The 20,197-nt window shown below is 43.9% G+C and overlaps 1 protein-coding gene across 1 annotated transcript in view; it reads left to right on the forward strand.

Moving 5' to 3' along the window:
- slc30a6 (solute carrier family 30 member 6) overlaps nucleotides 1-20,197 on the forward strand; it is a 105,022-nt gene that overhangs the window by 58,541 nt on the left and 26,284 nt on the right. The window contains exons 8-10 of the mRNA XM_056291701.1: nucleotides 3,175-3,210; nucleotides 7,394-7,488; nucleotides 18,007-18,055. Of these exons, the coding sequence (XP_056147676.1) occupies nucleotides 3,175-3,210; nucleotides 7,394-7,488; nucleotides 18,007-18,055 (180 nt within the window). The remainder of the gene's footprint in view (nucleotides 1-3,174; nucleotides 3,211-7,393; nucleotides 7,489-18,006; nucleotides 18,056-20,197) is intronic.

Below are 20,197 nucleotides of genomic sequence, written 5' to 3' on the forward strand. Positions count from 1 at the left end.
AACTACAGAGAACTTTTTTGTCAATAAAATAACAGACTAGTTTTCTGTATTTTGTAGTAACAGAATGAAAGGTAGCTTTTTATCTCGTTAAAATTATTTTTTGCCATAAAGAAAGGGTTTTTGAACATATTTAATTATAGTTTTGTAAATGAAATTATCACAGACAATCATCTGCCTTTGAAATAAGGTCAGTTTTACATGTAACCCCTGCTGAGCATACTTCACTCCCGTTTGCTGCCCATGTTAGTAGATTTCATTTTACAATTTGAGTCGCCAGCCGCTTCTTTTCACCTGACGGCGAGGAGTTTCGCCTGGGTGACGTAGCACGTGAGAGGATCACACTATTCCCTCCAGTTTCCCCTCCCCCCCGAACAGGCGCCCCGACCGACCGGAGGAGGCGCTAGTGCAGCGACCAGGACACATACCCACATCTGGCTTCCCACTCGCAGACACAGGCAATTGTGTCTGTAGGGATGCCCAACCAAGCCGGAGAAAACACGGGGATTGGTACCCGTGTTCGTAGGCAGTGGAATAGACCACCACGCCACCCAGACGCCCATTATTTGTGATTGTTATGTCTAAATACATGTTGTAGGGCTATCACTTCATTAGCAGCCATAATACTGAGCGATCTCCAGTGTTCTCAGGATGCTGAAGTTGTGTCAGCTGATGATATCATTGGCAGACAATCTCTAAATTTGAAAACTTGCTTCTTGGTTTGCCAATTGGCTGCATTACGTATGTTATTTGCATAGTTGCATTTTCTTATTTGAATAACAACTGTTGTTCACATTTTCTTACACAATATAATATCAGCAAAGCCTTTAAGAGCTTGGCAAGATGGATGTCTGGTTGTGCGTGATTTGTATTCGACTAACTTTCTCAGGAGGAGTCATGAGACTCATGCTAGTGGCCCGGTCTTTAGGAAACTCAATTAGCTGTATAAAAAAACCGCATTAAGGGGGTGTCCGGTTGGCGTGGCAGTCTATTCTGTTGCCTACCAATACAGGGATCGCGGGTTCGAATTCCCGTGTTACCTCCAGCTTGGTCGGGCATCCCCAGAGACACAATTGGCCGTGTCTTTGGGTGGAAAGCCGGATGTGGGTATGTGTCCTGGTCGTTGCACTAGCGCCTCCTCTGGTCAGTCGGTGCACTTGTTCGGGGGGGAGTGGGAAATGGAGGGAATAGCGTGATCCTCCCCACATGCTACGTCCCCCTGGTGAAACTCCTCACTGTCAGGCGAAAAGAAGCGACTGGCGACTCCACATATATGGGAGGAGGCATGTGGTAGTCTGCAGCCCTCCCGGGATCGGCAGAGGGAGTGGAGCAGCGACCGGGACGTCTTGGAAAATGGGGTAATTGGCCGGGTACAATTGGGCAGAAAAAGGGGGGGGGGAGCATTAAGATCACTGTGACATTCACAATCTTCTTTTCTGCCTCCCAACAAAATCATCACAAACACATCTTAAATACACAATTTAGTGCCCCGCCATAGTGGTTATTAGCTGTTTATTACCTACATGAGCACTAACGTAAATTAATGGTGGTCATGAAGATGATAAATGTCCAAGGCTCAGCTTTTTCAGTTTTTATTTTTCAAAGCCATCCAGCATGCCAAATTTCGCCACAAGAGGACACTGTTACATAACCTCACACAAACAGGAACAACTTTTGGATCCGTGGAAACATAAAATCCGGGTGAAAATCAGTTTAAACCAATCTGCTCCTTTTAAAAAATCTGGGTATTTTTCGGTGAAAATCGGTAAAAACCGAAAACGCTGAGCCTCGTAAATGTCCCATCTCAGTAAGTATCCCTTTCCAAATGAGAACGGTTTTGTCTCTGAATTATTCACATGATAATAGCTGTTCAGTCGTTCCAGGTTGTTACACAGGAAGACATGCTGAGATGCTCCACACGCGCTCAGTGTCGTGTGTAAATGACAAACTGCCACGCGCCATATAAAATTCATTACCTAGGCAGTGTGAACCTGGTGCGAGACAGACAGGAAAGGTCTGGAAATCTGTTGAATCAGTTAGGAACCTCTTTAACCTACAATTTAGAGGACAACATGCAAATCGAAAACTACGAGAAAAAATATTTGTTAAATCTTTTTTCCTAGGGGGCGTCCGGGTGGCGTAGCAGTCTATTCCGATGCCTACCAACACGGGGATCACCAGTTCGATTCCCCGTGTTACCTCCGGCTTGGTCGGGCATCCCTACAGACACAATTGGCCGTGTCTGCGGGTGGGAAGCTGGATGTAGGTATATGTCCTGGTCGCTGCACTAGTGCCCCCTCTGGTCGGTCGGGGCGCCTGTTCGGGGGGGAGGGGGAACTGGGGGGATAGCGTGATCCTCCCATGCTCTATGTCCCCCTGGTGAAACTCCTCACTGTCAGGTGAAAAGAAGCGGCTGGCAACTCCACATGCATCAGAGGAGGCATGTGGTAGTCTGCAGCGCCCTCCCCGGATCGGCAGAGGGGGGGGGGGGGCAGTGACCGGGACAGCTCGGAAAATGGGGTAAACTGGCCAAGTACAAGTGGGGAGGAAAAAGGGGGGAACCCCCCCCCCCAAAAAAAACCCTCTTTTTTTCCCCATGACAAAATGCACAAAAACTTCAAAAATGTCCATTTTTGTAAAGGACTGTAAAGAAGCTGTCTGTCTAGAAACCACAGGATGACGCTATGACTGAGACAGACAGAATGTGTTAGAGAGTGAGAGAGAATGGTGAAGAGTGAGGGAGGCACAGAGACCGGGAAGCAGGAAGGAAGGAATAACACAAAGGGGTGATGTAGAGAAACAAGCACCATGGTGAGATGGTGGAGTGAAAGAATGCAGCGGGGGAGTAATGAGTTTATCATGGATGGAACAAACGAGAGAAAGAGGAGAAATTGTGAGGATAAGTAGAGAGAGAGAGAGAGAGAGAGAGAGAGAGAGAGAGAGAGACGACTAAGAGAGAAGGGTTGAGAAAGAAGAAGGGCAATGTGTGTTGGTAAAATATCTATTTTGCTTGTTTTCTCGTTGACCGCTCATTAATTTTTTCTTTATTTCAGACACACACACACACACACACACACACACACACACACACACACACACACACACACACACACACAGTCAAATCAGTCGTCCCACTTGACCATGTTACAGAATGTTGTTGTCTCTCTGTTTTGCTAGTTTTGAGCGCTTTATGGAGCAGCCCGAGGTCCATACGTAAGTACACATTAACACATGCACATGCACACACAAACACATGCACACAAGAATTCCCTTATCACTGTCTAAAATAAACACAGACTCGCCATTTGCCCTCAGCCTCACGTGTGCAACCAAGGAGGTTTGCATAAAAAGGGGGAATGGTATTGGTTGGGCCTTCCAGTTCATTCAAGTCAGAAGCGACTATGATGTGTATGAAGTACTCTCTCAAACTGAATTCGAGAGAGGAACGACATTTCTCATGATAAAGTGTTTACCATGCAACAGCTGACCACGTCAGTGCTAGCATGAGTGAATGTTGTCGTCTTAATCGATGAAAATGCAAATTGGTTTTGCAATTGACCTTCGCGAAGTCCCACCCCCTTTAGTTACTGCCTGTCAAGCATTTCAGAACTATCCAGGAAGTAGCCAGAAAACACCAAAACATGAAGGAAGAAATCAGCGCATTGTGTGGGTAAAAGTAACAGTAATAATATGTTAGCTGTATTAGCTATCAATAATAGCTAGTAGCAAGCTTAGCTTGGAGCAGACAGGTATTTGTGTTGATTTTGGATGGATTAAGCTGGCCATGGGGTCTGCTGTACTGCCAAATCTATTGCCGACATTGCGCTTCTTGCGTTCTGGGTTTCGGGAAGGGAAAGAAAATGACACCCCCTCCAAACTTTTCAGATATCTAGTATCCGATTTGCAGATCCCATAGGCACACCGTTTCAGCATTTTGTTGTGTGTTTGAAAGCTTGACGGACCGTTGCTATGGTAGGATTGGACAAGCACCGTTCTGGGGCGGTACTTTGCGAAAGGTCAATTGGGATCGATAGAAGCTTTGACCTGAAGGCACCTCTGCAGTACCACCTTCCTACCACTAAGAACAGGTGGCGTCAGCCTGAGCTTCAAGCAGTAGACAGGCAAGCAAGCGGGTAGGCTCACACACACATACATACATTTATACAGACAGACAAAGATGGATGGATAGAAAGTTCGGCAGAGGGATCGGTGCACTCATGCTTAAATCAACACTAGGTACTCCGACCTGCTGTTGTCTGTGAACAAGGCTTTTTAGGTGAGTCCAGGTGAAATCGATGATCCTGATTGGTTCACATTTTAAACCCTCTTCAGTCATGACAGGCGAGGAATCACCAGTTAAAAGAGGGAGTTTTAAGATGTTGGTAAACTAAGATGGAGGCTGTGTAGAAAGTTGTGTTGCTGGTGTGTGTATCCCAGTGAGCGCTCAGCCGGTCACATCCTGGCAGTTATTGGCAGTCATTCAGCTGGAATTACCATGGCAGTCAGTAAGATACAGTTGTTCACAGTCAGCCGGTCAGGTAGACATGTACACAAACAAGCCAGCAGTCATTGGGAGTCAGTCAGTGGGTCAGCCAGCCTGTCTGTGTCTCTCCCCTGTCTCATCTCTGCCTCGCTCGCCACAATGAGGTTTTTTTGTTTGCGGCAAATCAATTTGGCAGTCTGTCCTTTCTCACTCTCTCACACTGTCAGTCTGTCTCTCGGCCTCACTGTCCCCCACTCTCCCCCCCCCGCTCCTCTATATCTGTCTCTTCCCCCTCTCTCTTCTATCTCTCTTTCTCACCTCTCTCGACACCCCACCCCCACCCCCACACCCTTATTTTGCTCTCTCCTATCTTTCCATAATAAAACAGATTAGAGTTGGTTTTAAAAATCCAAAAGTGAGACTAAAAACCTGTCAGCTGTGACAAGATTACCCCCCCCCCACTACCCTCCCCTCCCCATTACTGGATGTTGTGGGACAGGAGTGAGGATGTGTTGTCAGACTTGGTGCACAGAACTACAGACAGGGACTGGGACACAGAATGAGACAGTGACAAACAAACTGACAGATGGATGAGGAAGCACACACACACACACACACACACAGAAAGAAGAAGATAGGTAGACAGATGAGGAAACACACAATGAGGCAGAGACAAACAGACGAATGGGAGAACACACACTAAGGTCATTGTCATAAAACTACTACTGCAACAAACAAAACAAAACATCATCGTCAACACAGGGCTCTTCGGTTCGAATCCCTGTGTTACCTCCAGCTTGGTCGGGCATCCCCGGGTGTGGGTGTGTCCTGGTCACTGCACTAGCGCCTCCTCTGGTCAGTTGAGGCACCTATTTGGGGGGAGGCTGGGGGGGATAGTGTGATCCTCCCACGCGCTACGTCCCCCTGGGGAAACTCCTCACTGTCAGGTGAAAAGAAGCAGCTGGCGACTCCACATGTATCAGAGGAGGCATGTGGTAGTCTGCAGTCCTCCCGGCAGAGCAGCTGGAGCAGAGACCGGGACAGGATGGCTCGAAAAAGTGGGGTAATTGGCTGGGTACAATTGGGGAGAAAAAAAGGGGGGGGGGGAATCCAAAAAAAAAAAATCCTAAAATAAAATGAAAATTAAACTTTTGTAAAAAACAAACTGAACTGAAACTTTTAAAATAGATCATTTAGTTGAAAAAAACTAACTTGACAACAGTATCAGTGTACACAACATGTTATTTCTTTTGTGAATTTTTCTGCATACTGGGTATAAAGAAAGACTGAATAATGGATGGATGGGCATTTTTACTTTTCTTTTTTTGCTGTAAACGTTCTAAGCCCTGTGATGTCAGAATGCCACCGGGCCTCACAAGCTCCTCAGCAGCACAGCAGAAGTGCAGCTTTTCAGAAATGCCTTTTCCCGTGATCAGGGGAAACATCCCCCTTTCACACCAGAGTAAAACCCTGGGGGTTTTTCATATGAGAATTTTAAGATCACGTTTGATGGTTTTCCCCAACATTAACGTGAGTTACCACAGGGGATATAACTCAAATCCCTGGACTCACTGAGTGTATCTAGAAGGAACATGGACTCAACTTACCACCCTGAAAGTAACATCACCAGTCCCAGAATTTAAATCCAGGAGAATCTCGGAATTTTGGCGTGAAAGAGACCAAAAAATAGTCAGTGGAAAGTCGTATTTTGGTTATGACCGTCGTCGGGAAGAAGAGCGAGTTTAATGTGGTGGTGAAATATATGTCACGCAGTTTACAGTTAATTCCTTATTACACAGTATGTGTTATATTTGGTGTTCTAAAAGAAATTAAATAAAAACTAAGGCAAAACTATCACACCAGATTAGAATACTAGCTACAGCTAAACTGAAATTTATATCAAGATATGTATATTATAAGAATAAAAACAAAAGAAGAACTACCAATCTACCGACGTAAGTGGACCGACATGCGCACGCACACTTTTTAATCTGTTCTCGGGGAACATCCAGTGATTGTGTTCAGTCGAGCCTCAGCAGCTCCTAAAGCTACCCTTTGATTGTTTGGAGCTCTTAAAGGGATTGCCTGTTGTGATATGGTCCTTTAAAGGGATTGCCTGTGTGATTAGTGTGTCATAGGATAAGCATGGAGAGGGCTGGGGGGGCTGTGGTCATGTCTAAGCAAATCTAACACATGCTTACAATGTCCTCCTGCTTTCTGTGGGTCAGGGGGTTGTTGCAGGAACCCCCGATGAAAACATGATTTAAAGTCGAGTGCATAGAAAGCATGTTTGGGGTGCCCCCCAGCCCACCCCAGTAGGATTAAAAAACCTACAAAGTGTTGATATATGCACAGAATGCTGAATTGTGATGCTCCAGCTTGGTTTATTGTGGTTTGGCTCACAGTTTAAAGAATGAGAACCTCTTGTATTTGCAGAGCAGGTACATTTTTAGGACTATAACACGCAAAATGTCATACAATCAGGCACAACACAAAGTTAATGGCAGTGCAAGTAGAAAGAAGTCACAAGTAATATAATCATGTATGTAAGCTTAGTGCTCTGTACAAGAATGCTGGATTATTGTGTGCAAATGTTGCAAAACTATTCTATCTATCCATCTATTGATCTATTGACCGATCGATAGATAGCTGGCTACAGGCTCTAAAAAGCACAGGCACACAGCAAATGCGTTTTTTAGCTTAAACAATGTGCAGAGGAAGTTATGACCGGGCAATGGGAACCATCCTCTTGAGCGTTGGCTTTAAGTCCCTGTTTGGTATCTATACATTAATGTTAGATACTTGGAGATCATTTTACATGGGCAATGTTTATCATTTGTGAACTGCAAAGCCGTTGCAAGAAGGATTCATTTTATTTCTCTCTCTCCCCCCCCCCCCCAACCTTCTCAACAGTGGTCGTCTGCTGGTGGGGATGTTTGTAGCTTTGTTCTTCAATCTGCTGACTCTGCTGTCTGTCAGAAACAAGCCGTTTTCCTACGTCTCAGAAGGTACACACACATAATCCTCTTTTTGTCTTTCCCTGTTTCATCCCAGTCTGACATGACCAGTTGACTTGATAAAATCCCTGCAGCGGAGGGTTGTGTCCTTTGAGGTGGACTTGCCACTTGCTTCTTTTTACCTGCCAGCTGCTGTGATCTCTGATTTTAAAATATATTTGTGATGCTATTCCTCCTCTAATAAATTACCTTCTTCCTCATGCTCTTCAAACGCTATAACTGCAATATTTGCCATGAAACCCAAATCGAATGACTTGGACACAGACCCTCAGTCAATAATGGGCAAGTGAAAACGTAGTGCCAAATGTTGCCTCTTAAATTGGCTTCTAATACCTGTTTCTACTGAAAACACTGACCCAAAACATTACTTTTAGATGTGTTTTGGTCATTTATAATTTTATTTTTATGTAGATTATAAGTTGGAAACAATACCACCTTGACTGAGCAGGCGTGTTTTTGTTCAGTGGTGTGCTTTTTTTTTTTAATTGCTTATTGGGTATGCAAGTATTCAACAAGCACCAGTGTGGTCAGTGCAAGCTCTGGAAATGAGATGCTAATGCCCGTTTATGAGTCTTAAGTCTACAGGTCTACAGCTCTAGTATTCTCATGACTTGAGACTTGGACTCGTGTTGCAAAAAACCGGGATTTGTGACTCGACTTGGAGTTATCTGCAGGGAGACTTGGACTTACTTCCAACTCGGCTGCTTTGAGACTTGAGACCTGAAAACACACACTTGAAACCATTTTGACGCAGGAAAATCTTGGAGCTGTTGTTACTTCAGAAAATAATGCATTTTAAATCTATTCCTTTTAATCAGGAGGGGTACACTATGCCGAAAAACCAGCCAACATAAAACTGGTGGCTGTGTCATAAGGAACTAAACAAACAATAAATAACTTTGGTGTAACTGTTTCCATATAAATGGTGTTAAAACCTGAGACAAAATACTTGGCTAAGCTGAGCACTCCTCCAGTTGGCACCAGGAGAAATGAGAGCACACATTTCTAAAAATGAGATTAGAGAAATTGCCTACTTTTCCAATGTTTTGTAGGCCATAGATCTATACAATAGAGTGTAGCTCAATTAAGAAAATTAATTAAGCTGAGTGACTTTATAGTTTTGGTTTTTTGGTTTTCCTTTATGTTCAGCATGTTTTGTGGAACGTCAGCACTATAGGGGTGGGACGATATGAAACGTTCATGTCACAATTAACCTGGCTAAAATAATGTCGATTCACGATATTATCCCGATAATCATCAAAATATGCTTAAAACTCAGCCAACGCCCAGCAGGTAATCACAATGAGGAATAAAAATCCACTACTAAAAAGAATCTGCCTATCAACCTGATATCCAAGCGTTCACATGGTTCAAGTAGTTATGTTGTAATCCAATTTAACTTTTTTTTACAGGGAATGCAATGGGCAAGCGGGCCTTCAGCTATGGTGACAGGTTTAGGATTTTGGAATGACTGGAAAGATGAGGGCTCCCCCTTGTAGCAATTCAAAATAAATCAGGAAATCAATCTACTACTACTTTTGGCTGCTCCAAGCCATCTCAATCTTGCCTCTCTTGCTTTGTCTCCAAACCGTCCAACCTGAGCTGTCCCTAATATACTCATTCCTAATCCTGTCCTTCTTCATCACTCCCAATGAAAATCTTAACATCTCCAACTCTGCCACTTCCAGCTCCGCCTCCTGTCTTTTCGTCCGTGCCACTGTCTCCAAACCATATAACATAGCTGGTCTCACAACCATCTTGTAAACCTTCCCTTTAACTCTTGCTGGTACCCTTCTGTTGCAAATCACTCCTGACACTCTTCTCCACCCACTCCACCCTGCCTGCCCTCTCTTCTTCACCTCTCTTCTGCACTCCCCGTTACTTTGGACAGTTTACCCCAAGTATTTAAATGCATGCGCCTTCATCACCTCTACTCCTTACATCCTCACCATTCCACTGTCCCCCCTCTCATTCACGCGTATGTATTCCGTAAAATCAAGAACTCAGTATAGGACTATAGTAGCGAACTAGACAACTTTTTCAAGTCACTTGTGGGGATATTTATGATTATCTCCATTTATGATTATCCTGATATTGGAAATTCAACACAAAAAAATTTTCGTGAGTGTTTTTTATTTTATTTTATATATATATATAATTTTTTGGCATTTTTCGCCTTTATTTGATAGCGATAGTAGAGAAACAAAAGGCAGGGGAGAGAGAGGGGATGAGTGCAGCAAAGGGCCCAGGCCGGATTCAAACCCAGGCCACTGCGGTAAGGACCAAAAGCCTTATGATGTGGTACGCGCTCTACCAGCTGAGCCTCCGGGGCGTCCCCTCGTGAGTGTTTTTTATTGTGATCCGCGATAAAATCCTGTTGTTACCATTCTAGCACACATAACGTATTTCTGTGACTGTTCACTCAGGTGGCTGTGTGACCTCCAGCACGCACTGGCAAACCGCCCCAGTGCGCGCTGGAGGTCGCGTTCTGGTGAAGCCAACAAAACCACATCGTCTGCAAAGAGCTGGGATTCAATTCTGAGGTTCCCAAAACAGACACACTCCTCACCTTGGCTGCCCCTTGAGAGCCTGTCCATGAATATCACAAACAGAATCAGACACAAGGGACCACCTTGGCGGAGTCCGACACCCACCGAAAACGCGTATGACTTTTGTGCCGAGAATGCGGACACAGCCCACACTTTGGTTATACAAGGACCAGATAGCATGTAGCAACTGCCCCGGTACCCCATACTCCCGCAGTACCCCCCACAGAGTGCCCCAGGGTACACGGTCGTAAGCCTTCTCCAAGTCCGCAAAACACAGGTAGACTGGCGGGTCAAATTCCCATGCCTCCCTCAGCACTTCCGCAAGGGTTAAGAGTTGGTCCTTTGTTCCACAGCCAGGATGGGGAATCCGCATCCGAGATTCGACAATCGGTCGGAGCTTCCTTTCCAGCACCCTAGAGCAGCGTTTTCCAACCCAGTCCTCAAGGAACCCCTATCCTGCAGATTTTCATTGTAACCCCGCATAAGTGTCCCTGCTTGTACTTACTCAACCAATCATCTCATAGCGCTTAATTATGCAAGGTGTGCAACATCTGACATAATTCATTGCTGATTGGTTGAATAACTACAAACGGGTACCTATTCAGGGTTGCAAAGAAAATCTGCTGGATAGGGGTTCCTTGAGGACTGGGTTGGGAAACACTGCCCTAGAGTAGACTTTCCCAGGGAGGCTGAGCAGTGTGATGCCCTGATAATCGGAGCACACCCTCCAGTCTGAAGTGTTAATTCTGTTCTCAGTTTGTTTTGTTTTTTCCTTAAGAATTAACAAAAAGAACCAATAAGAGTATCGTTAAAGTACCCGGTCGATAAGCAGTACCGGTAAGAGTAGTAGTACCATTAGAACTGTAACGATACCCATCCCTACTTACTCACCGAGCACACCGCATCCACGTGCATCCACACACTCATTCACAGACAGCACACCTATACAGGAAAATACAGACATCACACACACCAGACATGTACACACCACACAAACCCACGCGTACACAATCACGCACACACAGAGCGAGACAAATATGAAAACGCCAATGTGCACATCTGTCGAAAAGTATGAATGTTTACACATTGCTAGAATGTGAAATGATAAACGGATATAAACCTACACACACGCACACACAGACACAGAGGCAAGAACGGACAGTCACTAGCAGTCCACTCAGGTGGTACCGTCTGAAACAAGAGGGAGAGAAAGAAGAAGAAAGGGAGAGCAGAAGAAGGTGGGGGGGGAGAATTAAACGGGAAGAGAACGCAGTAGAGCGACAGAGAAGGGAGGTTAGAGATGTGAGTAGAAAGGGGACCACAAACGTAGGGTGTTTCCACACTTGGTCCCTTTCAGCCCTCAAAATGAACCCGGCGTGATTAGTCAGCATTTTCTGTGCGCATGTGAACACTCCAAACAAACTCGGACACCCCCGTTCCCTCTTTGCTATCTCTTCTCCCCTCTCTCTTTTTCAGTTTTAATGTCTCCGCTCCTCTCTCCCCTTCTCTCCCCCTCTTCATTTTCCCTTCTCTCTGCCTGTCTGCTCGTCTGAGCTCCCATCTTGTGTTTTCCCCTGCTGTCTCCTCTGTACCGCGCTCCGTGTCCTCTCCTCTCGTTTCTCCCCTTTCTGTTTCTCTTCTCTCCTCCTCCTCCTCCTCTCCTCCCCTCTCCTCTGCTGCCATCCCCCTCCCTCCAGGGTGACTCAACTTCTGTCTGAACACAGTCTGCTGATGAATGAGGTCGTGTGTGTGTGTGTGTGTGTGTTTTGGAGAACGTGTTTGCTGTGCACTGATGAAGCCGTTTGTGTTAACTCGTGAGTGTGTGCATGTGTTTATGTTGTGTACGTGTGGTTTTGTGTGAAAATGTTAATATATTGAGGTAGTTTGTGCAGCATAGCATGTGGCATGTTTAGGATATGTGTGTAGCTATTTCTATTTGAGCGTAGAGGCTTGTCAGTGAGTGGATGTGTTCCAGTGAGTGTGTTGTGACTGTCTACATTACACCAGTCTGAACATCACTTAACAGCTGATATTTTGTGAAAGGGTTTGTCATATAGTCGCACACACACACACACACACACACATCTTCATTACTCATTAACACAAGCACACAAATTCATACATATGTAAATACATAATGAGGTCTTCTGCAAAGAAACACACACACACACACACACACACACACACTCACACAATCAAAAACTTACACACGGATGAGGAGAGACCAAAAGTGCATTATGCAACCATGTTCCAGACAGTGGTAATGTAGTGCCAGGAGGCCAGGCATGCGGATAGATGAGGAGACATTCAGACACAGACACAGAAACACACACAGATAAACATGCATGCACACACAGATCATAAATAAGTCACTCCATTAAAATGTTTGTTTAGACTGAGTCACCCCGCTAGCAAAACAAACATTCCCCCCAAGCTGCCATCACTCACTCTCACACGCACACACACTCAGACACACACACACACACACACATAGCCGAGCCCACCCCCATCCCTGCAGAAACTCGGAGATGTGAGGAGGATTGGTTGTGAAAGGCCTTTGACCTGACGCCGGGCCTCTGGGCCTCTAAGCGTCGTCAGAGATTAAAGGTGGAATGGTGCAGTGGAGCGAGAGAGACCTTATCTTCTTTTTTTTTTAAAGATGAGTGGGCGATCTGTTTCCCCAGAATATTTTTATCCCCCATCAGAACGCAGAGGCTGAGTGTACACACAGCTTTTTTTTTTTTCCTTTCAAGAATTTAATTTGTTCGGTTCCAAAATGAGAGGTCTTCCATTTGAATGATGGATGCTAACTTCTAAAAAATTAATAAGTATATGGAAAAAAAAGAAGACTTTTATAACTTCAAAAGTTACTAAGATGCTTGGCTATCATTCGTTCTTTTTGTACCTTTTTATTGGACTGCTGATATCGAACTGTTAATATAATTGGATGTTTAGCTAGTGAACCATTTCTGTGCTGGATTTAAAACTGAATTTTCCCATTGGGACACTGAATGGTATTGAATTTTGCATCTTTTGCTGTGGAAGAATTTTGTGTTTCTTTTTTCTTGTTTTCTTTTTTCTTTTATGAGAAAAGGAGGGTAAACCACTGCTTTTGATGTTATATATTTACTACTCTTTGTTCAACTTCTTTCTGCTTCAAATTCATGCAGTTCCATCTATTTTCTATTGTAGACCAGTTGGAGCTTCTCACTACAACCACTGTCTTCTACAGCAGGGGTCCTCAACCTTTTGTAAAAACAAGGCCCACTTAGGAATGTATCAAACTGGTTGGGGCCCACATACCAAAATTAATATAAAACAACTTTTTGAAATGATAAAGGGGTATTCTGACCTGTAAATGATTGCTATGTCACTGATAGCTGCAATGACTGAATTAGATGATCTGGTTACTCAGTGAGCTCGTTGGTTTGCTTCTGAGAAATGATCAGATCAAGCTGGTTTCGGATAGGTGCTTTCAGTTTATCCCTATCCTTTGATTTTATGACGGACACAATGAAATAAACCCTGACTCAGATAGGTGTTCGGTGGTGAAAGGCAACAGAGATTTGATTGCCTGTTGTGGCAGACAGCAATATTTATTAGCAGCCAATATCCAATTTAAGAAACATGGTGAATTTGTGTGAGTTAATGCTTCAGGCTGTTGTCAACTGATTGCATTGTTAATGTGCGAAATCCAAACTCAGGGCCGATCTCCTCCGTCTGAAAGAGCTGTTCTCCATGCTCAACCAAAGCAACAAAGAGGCGAGAGTTGCCTACTTTGCAGGCCTGATTAGTGACAATGAACACAATTCGAGGTTCCTGTATAAAACAATTGACCGGTTTGTAAACCCTGCCCATCCTGCTGTATCTGCCTCCTCCCCAGTAGACTGTGAAATTTTTTTTGTCTTCCTTTGTCGACAAAACCAGTAACATTCAATCTAATTTTAACATTGCTAATATTTCTTCTGATTCATCAGTTTACTGTCCTACTCTCTTTGTCTGATTTCTCCCCAATTTCTCTGCACAATCTCACTGACACTGTATCCTATATGTGCCTGTCCTCTTGTCCTTTAGATGTAATCCCCCCAAAATTCCTTATAGAGGTCCTGCCTACCCAAGGCTCTAGCCTGCTCTCCATTATCAATTTTTCTCTCACCTCTGGCTGTTTCTGATGGCGAGTGTCCAACCTGTTTGAAAAAAAAACCTGCCCTTTATCCAACCCTACCAAATAACTACAGACCTATTTCAAAACTACTATTCATCCACAAAATTCTTGAAAAAAAAATCGTTGCACAGCAGCTCCTTGAAGTCATTGAAATTCAGTTACTACAAATTAACCCATCCTAGCTGTGATCTGTGCAGCTAGGCGCAGTGGGCTGCTGCCTTCATGCTGTGCCTGGGGACCAACTCCAGTTCTTTTCCCATTGTCTTGATAAGGGACACAGACAGGAGTATAAACCCTAACATGCATGTTTCTTTTGATATTGGTGGAAACCGGAGCACCCGGAGAAAACCCATTGCAGACATGGGGAGAACATGAAAACTCCACACAGAGGATGACCTGGGATGACCCCCAAGGTTGGACATACCTGGGGTTCAAACCCAGGACCTTCTTGCTGTGAGTCGACAGCACAAATTGTTGGGCCACCATGCCGCCGAAGGACACAATATTTTCAATGAATTCCAATCCGGCTTTCTCCACCAACATAGTACAGAAACAGCACTACTAAGCGTGACAAATGACATCCTCATGCGAGCTGACAATGGCGAACATTCTATCCTGGTCCTGCTTGATTTAACTGCTGCTTTTGATACTATTGATCATTCCATCTTGGTTGAACGTTTAAATAAGTGGGTTGGTGTCTTGGGCTGTGCTCTCAGTTGGCTCTCGTCCTATATGTATAACATGAAGTTTCAGGTTGTCATGGACAACTTTGTGTCCTCAATTGCCCCTATACTCTGTGGAGTTCCGCAGGGTTCCATCCTTGGTCCCATCCTTTTCTCAATTTACATGTTACTGCTAGGCAATCTGGTTAGCCAGTTCAATTGCATCTCTCACCACAGCTACCCTGATGATGTTCAGCTGTAAGCCAAATGATATGGGTAATATTGGTACCCTTCATGACTCCCTGGCTGCTATTAAGGAATAGATGTCAATCAATTTCCTTCAACCCAATTCAGACAAAACTGATGTTCTCCTTATTGGTCCGAATAAGTTTGTCTCAGAAGTGAAACCTTGTATCGGCCCTCTGGCCACCAATGTTAAATTCTCCTCAAGAAATCTGGGTGTTCTCTTTGACCAAAATCTGAATTTTGACCCACACATAAACAAGCTTGTGCAAACCTGCTTTTTCCAGCACCAGAACATACAAAAATCAAGTCAGTGCTATCAACCAGACATCTAGAATTACTAATCCATACCCTAATTTTTGCACTCCTTGACTACTGCAATTCTGTTTTCACCTGTCTCAGTCAAGCAGCCCTATCCCACCTGCAATTTGTGCAAAACGCTTCAGCCAGGTTGCTAACCAATACCAATCTTAGATCCCACATCACACCAATCCTCACATCCCTTCACTGACTCTCCATAAAGTGTAGAATATATTTTAAGATACTGCTTATCACATATAAGGCCCTACATGGTCTTGCCCTTTTATATATTTCTGAACTTTTGCATCCTTACTCTACCTATAGGCCACTCACAGCTTCTGACCAGGGTCTCTTATCTATACCCCACTCCCTCCCCAAATCCAAGGGTGACTGTTCTTTTGCCATAAAAGCCTCTGGTATAGTCTCTCCCGCCCTTACTGCAACTTACAGGAGAGTCAGCAATTAGCAGATAAATGCCAGTATTACCGACTGGCATTGCAGAGCGCTACACAGTAATCATATCATAGGTGAGACTGCAAGTTAAGTCTAATGCATTCAGTGTAGGTGCTTCTTAGATGAAAGTAAAATTAACATCGCCACAAAACAGTAAAATGGGTAAATTATGGCATGAAGATTTATGGCATATAAAATGTCAAGTGCAAGTTGACATCAATACAGTGGACAGTGGACATCAATAAGAAGTGTTTAAGGAAGTACATACAGCTCTCTATTGTGCTTGAAGACCATCTCATTTCTTTGGGATATTTTTTTCTTTTCCAACATATTCATGTTGTTTTTGTTTGATTAATTTGCCCCTTCATTAAAGAGGACTTTACTTATTCAGCACATCGTGCTTTTGGCTCTGCGTCACTCTGTGATAGATTTGTAATCAACACTACCCAAGATAAGACTAAGTCTTTAGGGGGGTAAGTCTGAGTTAAGTTCGTGACCAAAGCTTATCGAGACTGAGTCAAGTCCAAGACTTTAACCTCGTCAGTCCAAATCAATACACAGAGTATTAAAAAGTCTAACCATTATGTGGTATATATTATATACAGAGTACAGCATATATAGTACATGGGAAGGCCTACAATTAGTTACATAGTAGCATCACTGTTCCCTGTCTAATAAACTTGGCCTGTTTTTACCTGTTACATAGTTATACTTCACTAAATGTATAAAATACTGCAATTTACCACCAGTATCAGTGTTTACTGAGACCTACAACTTGGTTGCTCCACTGTTGTTGAGGACCTAAAGGGGCAACATAATAATTGTCATTATCACCTTAAACAATATGGTTATGTTGGTTTCACCAAGCAAATTTTCCACTGCTTGTTTATTGAAAGTTATATCTAGCTATGATACGGAGTGTTAACTGCATTCCGATGTGACGGCTACAAAATGTTTTGGGTTTTTTTACCAATAAAAAAACACCTTCCTTCAATGAATAAAACTCAACAAAGCACATCGACATATGTGCCAGTTGTTTTAGTACTAACAATGTTAGATTTGTGTATTTTATTTGCAGTTGGTTAAGTCAAATAAACAGGGGCCCACAAAGACAATTGCACTGCAAAAGCACAAACGTTCAGGGAGGCATTCTCCAAATCCAGAAACTGAATTGTGTTTCCTGTTTAAATTTACTTTGGCATTTTGTAGTGTGTTTCTTCTTTTGTAACTGTTGTTGTGTTTGTTTTAGGTTTTTGTATGTTTTGATATTTGCAGTATTTCTGGATGAAGGGCACATTCCCTTAATATTTTTACTTTTGCAGTGCAATCCTTGTGGGCCACCATACAAACAGGGTATGACATCTCAAATGAGGTCTTTAGTCAATACAAGCTTATGAGACTTGGATGTTTTATGTAAAATCAAATCAATCATTAAACCTTTATTTGGTCAGTTTTGATGCATTGATGTAGTACAGAAAAGCAGATTGCTAACTTTCATATACACCATTCACCACATTAGCCCAACACTAGCACGTTTACACCTATCAATAGTATTTATACCTATAAACTTATTTCAGACATTTAACCAAAATCCCGTTAATTTTCCCATGAAGTTCAAAGACACCCATAGTGGGTTTAACTTTTAGGCTGTCCTAAATGTTACACCCGTGGTAGGTCTAACTTTTAGGTTGGCCTACAAAAAGATGTGGTCCCTAAATCACTCCATGATGGGAATATGTTGTTAGAGCGGGCCGGTTTCCAACCTCGGCAACAGCAGTTTAGTTCCTGTGATGTCGAAATAACAGGTTATGCTGGCTAATTAAAAGGTTGGCCTTTGCGTTGTTCTCGTTGATTTTCTTATTATTTATCCTCTTTTTGTTCTCTCCCCCTGCCATCCTCTTCATTTCCCACCCTCTGTCCCCATCTTTATTACTCTATCCCACCTAACCTACATCTGCCCGTTACTTTTTCTCATTTCTTCTCCTCTTTCTGTTTATTGTACTTTCTCCGCCTCTATTTCACTTTCGTAATGTGCTTTTTTTCTCCTTGCCCTCCCTCTCTCTCTCCATCACTCCCCCTCCATCTCTATGCCTCTCTTTCTGTTTACCCCTCTCTTTCTGTCTTCCTCTCTCTTTAGCGGCCAGTAGCAGTTGGTTGCAGGAACATGTGGCAGATCTGAGTGGCAGGTAAGAACCTCCATATTTCCTTTTTACTTTTTTACATATTTTTTCTCCATCTCTCTCTTTACCTCCATCACACTTATACCTCTTTATACCTTTATGGATCACACTCTCTCTTGTGCTGTCTCTGGGTTTGAGCCCCGGGGTAGTCCAACCTTGGGGGTCATCCTCTGTGTGGAGTTTGCATGTTTTCCCCGTGTCTGCGTGGGTTTCCTCCAGGTGCTCCGGTTTCCTCCCACCGTCCAAAGACAAGTAGGTCAAGTGTATCGGCCATACTAAATTGTCCCTAGGTGTGAATGTGTGTGTCGGCCCTGTGATGGCCTGGTGGCCTTTCCAGGGTGTCTCCCTGCCTGCCGTCCAATGACTCCTGGGATAGGCTCCAGCATCCCTGCCATCCTGAGTAAGGATAAGTGATTTGGATAATGAATGAATGAAAAAATAAATCTACAAGAACTGCTAAATTGTCAGTTCACACAAATATCCAAAATATGCCCAATTCTTGTGAAAGCAACTTGTCTTGATTCCCACCGGTGGGGAGGCAGTGGTTTGCGCTGTCTCTTAAGTAAGAAAAATCTACTTTAACTAAAGAGAAATCCATTATGCTTAATGTACTCAGCGGAAAACATGCTAAATTAAACATGGCACACAGTCTTGCTCACTTACCTTAATGGAGTGCTACTTTGTAACTTTACACTCAGGGCTGCCATTAGTGGTCAAGGTTATACTGCAAAAATAATCAAGTAAATGGGATAGAGATGTACTGCATGCCATTGTATTTTTTTCTACTGAGTGTTACTACTCAAAAAAAAAGTCAGAAAATATGAAAAGTCTTAAGATGAGGCGGATAAAGGTAGAGCTGCTATCACTGGCATAGCGCTAGTAGGAGAAACCCTGTGCTGGGATGATTAGACCAAGCAAGGAGATATTGAGAGTGAAATGGAGTGAGCTGAACATGGACCCTTGAACACCTGTGGTAACCTGTTGAAGGGTAGACAACTGACCCCTCCTTGGTGTGACCTCCCTGTCAGGTATGATTGGATCCACTTTATCACCGTGCCAATAATGCCCATGTCCATCAGTGCTGACAGCAGAATCTGATGATTCACTGTGTCAAATGCAGCAGATTTGTCAAGAAGGATGTCGACTGATGGCTTGGAGGCCACTTCGGTTGAGTGGAGGGCCCTGTGTTCCTGTTGTAAAGTGTGGGTAGACTGTGGGAGCCTGACCTACCTCTGAATATCTGCCTTATCAGTTTGGAAATGAGCTTGGGCGGGACGGATGACAGTCTGGTCTAGGCTAAGGTCACACAGTCAGGTGGGAGGCTCTTCACCATGGCTGCAAGAAATCTGGTTTGCTCACTGATTGAGCTTCTCAGAACTGTTTTAAGATTCTCCATCTTTTTGTTTCCCACTCCTAGCAATGTCTCTTCCTTGACTTTCCTCAAAGGAGTGAGCTACTAAACAAACTACTACACACAGTATGACGGTCCTCCCTCTGGGTTCTCACATGGGTGTAGAGGCTGATCCTGGAGCTGCATAATGGGAGGACGCTTACATGTGACAGCTTTTTATGTGGAGTGACTGATGCGCCTGCAGCCACCAAACAGTCCATGGCAGGGGATAGCCAGAGTCCAATGGCATGGAGAACCAAGATGATTGGGGACCACCCTCTGTTGCAGCCTTCATCCTCCTTCACTGCCATTGTGACCTGGAGACATCTTCCACTAGTTCCACCATTGAGGTCTTTGTTGGATTGTGCTTTGTCTGGAACCTCCCCCTTAACCAATCCGCCTTGGGTGACCCTACCAGGAGCCAAGCTCCGGATGGCATTGCTCTTGGGATCATTGGTACATGCAAGCTTCTCCATCACGGCATGGTGGCGATCCAGGAGAAGCCATAGGGGTGACCAATGTCAGAGGTTATGGGCACTTGTGGCCTGAACTCTGGAAAAAAACATACTCTAATCCACCACAACAGGAAAGTATATCCTAAAAGAATCCTACCGTCAGAACGAATCAGCTGGCTTTTGTTCTGTGGCCCTGTGTTCCTGTTGTAAAGTGTGGGCAGACTGTGGGAGCCTGACCTACCTCTGAAAGGAATTCTCAGTATTTAGCACTGCAGTACTAAATATTGCATCAGATTGTGTAAT

Source organism: Lampris incognitus, chromosome 13, assembly GCF_029633865.1.
Source record: "Lampris incognitus isolate fLamInc1 chromosome 13, fLamInc1.hap2, whole genome shotgun sequence".
Classification (NCBI taxonomy): domain Eukaryota; kingdom Metazoa; phylum Chordata; class Actinopteri; order Lampriformes; family Lampridae; genus Lampris; species Lampris incognitus.